General features: G+C 38.5%; 2 protein-coding genes across 2 annotated transcripts in view; one reads left to right on the top strand and one right to left on the bottom strand.

Moving 5' to 3' along the window:
• Positions 1–2,949, top strand: part of LOC140950155 (uncharacterized) — a 28,307-nt gene extending 25,358 nt beyond the window's left edge. The window contains exons 28-29 of the mRNA XM_073399342.1: positions 114–309; positions 2,680–2,949. Of these exons, the coding sequence (XP_073255443.1) occupies positions 114–309; positions 2,680–2,946 (463 nt within the window). The 3' untranslated portion in view covers positions 2,947–2,949. The remainder of the gene's footprint in view (positions 1–113; positions 310–2,679) is intronic.
• A 167-nt stretch (positions 2,950–3,116) lies between these two features.
• Positions 3,117–5,000, bottom strand: part of LOC140950156 (trafficking protein particle complex subunit 1-like) — a 3,778-nt gene continuing 1,894 nt past the window's right edge. The window contains exons 3-4 of the mRNA XM_073399343.1: positions 4,622–4,760; positions 3,117–3,605 (exon numbers count right to left, since the gene is read on the bottom strand). Of these exons, the coding sequence (XP_073255444.1) occupies positions 3,489–3,605; positions 4,622–4,760 (256 nt within the window). The 3' untranslated portion in view covers positions 3,117–3,488. The remainder of the gene's footprint in view (positions 3,606–4,621; positions 4,761–5,000) is intronic.

Raw genomic sequence — 5,000 nt, forward strand, 5'->3', positions numbered from 1 at the left:
GAGCCAAAGGGTTCTATGCTTTGGTTCTTTGTTCAAAAATTATCCACCTTACTGCAAGTCAATTTATCTGGCAATATTTATAAAGAATTGCCCCTTCTTTGATGTGTTGTTAGGCAAGTGACAGAGCAGACTTCATGGTCAGGACCACACCCAGTCAGCACTGAGGGCCACAGTACACAGGAACAGCGAGTGTCAGGGCCTGGACCCAAGAGTGAAAGGACCTCTCCTCCCCAGGCCTCCCACAGGCAACAGATAGGAGCAGCCAATAAGGCTAAGAGAAGTCTGGATACAAACTTTCACAAGAGACAGGTAGAGAATATTCTCCAAGGCCAAATAATATGGTGTGAGGTCTAAATTAGAATTCAATGCGTCCAAACCTTTTGTTGTCACTTATTTGTAGTTACTAACAGTAAAACCCTGCTATAACAATCCCTGCTATAACAAAGACCTTGTTATAACGAAAAACATCCGAAAGCCCGGCAGAATAACTACAGTAAAATATGTAGAAACAAACCCCACTATAACAAACAGTCCCAAAGAACAATTTACCCTGCTGTAATGAATATTTTTTCCGGTTGCTCACAGCAGTCAGAAAAAACAACAGATTTGAGTAGAAATCACAGCTTGCTTTAATTGAAAGTGCTTTGAAAATTTGATGTCATGATTGTCAGTGCTTTACACTTACAGTTTACAGTATCAAATGAATGCAAATAATGTTTTCTACGTGCAGTATTGAATTTTGGTAATCGTTATTTATTAACTTACCCCGGTTTAACAAATACTTTTGCTATTTACTAGATAATTTGTGATAATGGGGTCTTCGCTATAACGAAGCAGGGCTCGAAATTAACGCTCGCAAACTCGCAAAATGCGAGTGATTTTGATAATCTGCGAGTGAGAAAAATATCCACTAGCAAACGATTGCGAGTTAGAATTATCCACGTCTCCCAAACAAAGGGAAAGAATTTGCTAGTGGTCTCACCAGTTTCTAGTGGAAAAAAATCCTACTAGCAAAACTTTGCAAGTGCACTAAAAAGTTTACTGCGAGCCCTGCGAAGACTCCGCTATAGGTGGTTTTCATGCAATCTCGGGAGACACAAATAACAATGGTGAAATGAACAAATGCTGGTGGACAAACAAAGCGAGCTAATGAGCGATCTTTTGTTTACCGTCCACCAGCATGGCGGCGATGACGTAACGTGAAAACCACCTATAACGAACAATTTTTTCGGTACCGTGGCACTTTCTCATAGCAGGGTTCCACTGTACAGGTTATGGAAAACCTGGAAAGTCATGGAATTTTGAATTTAATTTCGGTCCTTGAAAGTCATAGAAAATTAAAGTTTTGTTTGGTAGATCATTTACTACAGATGTAACCTGCCATCAAAAACAAAAACGCCAGATCACAGGTTACTGCAGATGATAAAGTAAGATAAAAAGGAGTAATTAAACAGCGCGAACAACACGCATTTTAATGGATACCAGAGTTTGTTTCCGTTGAACTGTTTAAGGTCAAAAATCTGCTAAAACAAGTAAAGTTTTGAAAATTTACGAAGTGACAGCTAAACATAAGGTCATGGAAAACTAGAAAAGGTCATGGAAAAAAGTCATGGAATTTGAAGAACTCAAAAGAGTACAAACCCTGTGTACTAAACCTCTCTAAGTCATCCCTAACTAACAACCTTAATTATTATTGGGCCACCTCTTTAGAAACGAGAAGGGGAATTGGAGCAGAAATGCATCCTGCAATTTATTCTTTCTGGGATCGTTACTGGAGATGCGCTGCTCAGCTATTGGCTAATTTTTTCCTTGTCTCTAGTGACGGTCCCAGAAGCCTTTGCAAAAGTTCACACGGCCGAGTTTCCTTCTCAAAGTGGTGAACACAATGATCAATTTAGGTTTCTGAGCAACTCTCCACCTACCCCTCCCCTAAGCCAACATTTTGCCCTAAGTGAGATTAAGTGTTAATGTTAGCTTAGGGAAGGGGTAGGTGGGAAGTTCTCCAAAAACCTAAATTGATCCAATACAACTAATTTTATACCCTTTGATTTTCCACATAAATGGACCTTTTCCTTCTTTTGAAATTTTGTTCATTTAACGCATTCTACTGTCTTCTCTGTGGTTCAGCTATAATACTTATTAGAAGCGTGACTTTTACCCCGGAGGGGGGGGGGGGGGTACTTGAGTTAATTTTTGCTGGTATGTGCCGCTGGCCTCTCGGAGCCCCTACCCCATTATAGTCCATTCTGTGGCCAATTATAGACCCCATCTTAGTCACTTTGGGCAAATGTGTAATTTTTGTGATCCCAATTTAGTCACTTTCTATTATTTTTTTTTGTGTTGAATGTTTTTGTTGAATGAAGAACACTTTACTTTTCACCTACAATACAAACATTCTGGTACGTTTGCTAACGGTAAATATGAAGAACTGTCTTACCACAAAAATCAGAAAATGTGCGACCCCATTCAAGTAACTCTATTGAAAATGCAACACCATTATAGTTGTGAAAATGCGACCCAATCCAGCAACACATCCCCATTAGCCTCTTATAATTGAAGTACCCCCCTGCCCCCGGGACTTTTAACACATTAAAAGGAAAACAGAAGTTTTTGTCATATGTGCAAGGTACTGCACCTATTTGATGGACAGCAGTAAATGTACTTGATTTTTCTCAACAGGTTCAAGCACCTCATACAGGGGGGCCCTCCATTACAGGTCACCCCATCCCCCCACCGGGAAGCCAACCTACAAAGTCTGCTGACAAATCTAACAAGCAGCAACCTAGACAAATTGCAAGTCACTTTGGACCACCACTCAGATACCAAGGGGGTCCTCCAGGGGTGCAGGATGGGGCTAAGCCTTCAGCAAAAACAGGCCAACAAGGAAAAGAAAACAAGAAGCCTCTGCCGGCTGGAAAACAGGCAAAGACTAATGCTTGGAGATAGTTTCCACAAAGATGTATTTGCTATTTTGTTGTATATATTTTTTAGGGAGAAAAGCAAATCTAGATCCTTTATTTTATTGGCCAATAAAACATCTAGAAAGGAACATCTAGAAAACTGTCTTGTTTTGTTTAGATCCACTGACAAAACTAGTTCTGCGCTTGTCCAGCATCCTTGCTTTGGGGATTATTTGCATGTCAAAACTGTACAATGTTGACTGGAAAGGAGGGCAGACTCATTCCTGTTAATGTTTCATGATTTTTCGAGCCCATATTGTGACATGCAGCACCTCATATTTTAATATTTTCCTTTTTTTTGTAATATTAAAAATAACATTAAGTTGATGGTTAACTTCAATCATGACAAATGTTTTCTGAGATGCATTTGTGAACTATTCTCCATTAATAGCTGATTTGAAAGAAGATTAATTCTGTTAATATAAACTGGCATGTATGATTATCTTGCAAGAAATGTCTTTATGCTAATCTTGGCTTCATTATTTTTTTAATGCTCAGTACACAAGTAAACTGTCAACGTGTTCTTGATCAGTTGTAGATGGGCAAACTTCGGATAAACGTATCCAACTTGGAAGCAAACAGCTCGCTTTGAATGGGTTCATCCAGGCGACAGAGTGGATTTTTTACCACATATTCGACATAAATCTGAAGAGAGAAGGATAAAAAGCCCAAAAGTGTTAAGCATTAATTGACCAAAAAAAATTGGAATGGGGCTGGTGTCTAATCTAGTGCTGCAGTAAGCTTTAATGTTCCTAGTATGCAGTAGCCTGCAAAATAAAGAAGACATATTTCCAGCTGTCACATCACCAATGCTTAAATCTCAGGCTAGGTACTCACTGATTACACAAAACACATTCAAGCAGCTTTAGTGCATTAGATGGAACAGTCACGAAATATGCATAAACATGAACATAAGAACTTAACCACCTCCTATTCGCTTACACTTTGGATGATGAAGTGTTATTGAGGACAATCAGCACAAGTAACTGTGGCACCATAATAATTATTAGTAACATGGCACTCATCACAAATTCCTCTCTTCCTGTTTTACCTTCACTATGGAATTCCCTGGCACCAAAAAACATGTTAAACTTTTGTTTAATAGTCAAGGCACGTCAAGCATACCCCCCCAAGATTCTATTAATGAATTGATTATTTTTTGAAAAAATAATGAATCAATTACTACCGGTAAGTTGTTCCTGTAACTAGTATCAAATTCAAATTGGCCTTCTTGCATGCATAATGAGTAGTGAATATTTAAAAGAAATACTCTGTATTTGGTCAGATTGAAAATCTTTGAAGAGAAAAAATTGCTTCAAAGACATTTACATCAATTCAGGGAAACTGAGCTGGTAAAAATTTCAAAACTGCCTCACGTGTGAATTCACGGTTCATTACCCATGCAAGAATGCAGAGATGAATCTGAAATCTACAACTTCCAATGGATTCAACTTTCAAATAATAAATTTGTTAATGGAATCTTGGGAGGGCGGGAGCTTGACCTGGCGTGACTCTAATACATGTATCATGGGTGGAATGACCGTTAATGTGCTTTGTTCAAGTTGAAAATGTGAGCCCATCTAACAGTACCTCCCCACTAACCTATAACTAGGAAGTGCCCCACCCCTCTCAATCTTCCACAAACACAGGGCATTACACACCTTGCTGTAGATATTGAAGAGAACATCTTTTGTGCTTCCCACATTCAAATCTGTGTTCAGAATAAATTTGAGACCAGTTGGTGTTTCATAGAAATGTAGTTTGTATTTGCTTGTTCTGTAATTCAGAAAGCCTTCTTTTCTGTGTTTGAATCAAGGGTAAAATAATATTAGAAATGAAATTAGCCTGCTAGCCTGCTATCTCAGGAAAGAAAAAGAGGAGTCTTGCATACCAACTTTGTAGTACAGGTTAGATAACTTGCCATTTCCTCTATTCTAGCCTAACAGCGTTCTCTACTATTAATTTTTTCTGAACAGTAAAACAGGTGAAGCACAGCATTATTGAGTCTTATAAACTAATAAATAAATTTCATTTCTAATA

Source organism: Porites lutea, chromosome 10, assembly GCF_958299795.1.
Source record: "Porites lutea chromosome 10, jaPorLute2.1, whole genome shotgun sequence".
NCBI classification, from domain to species: domain Eukaryota; kingdom Metazoa; phylum Cnidaria; class Anthozoa; order Scleractinia; family Poritidae; genus Porites; species Porites lutea.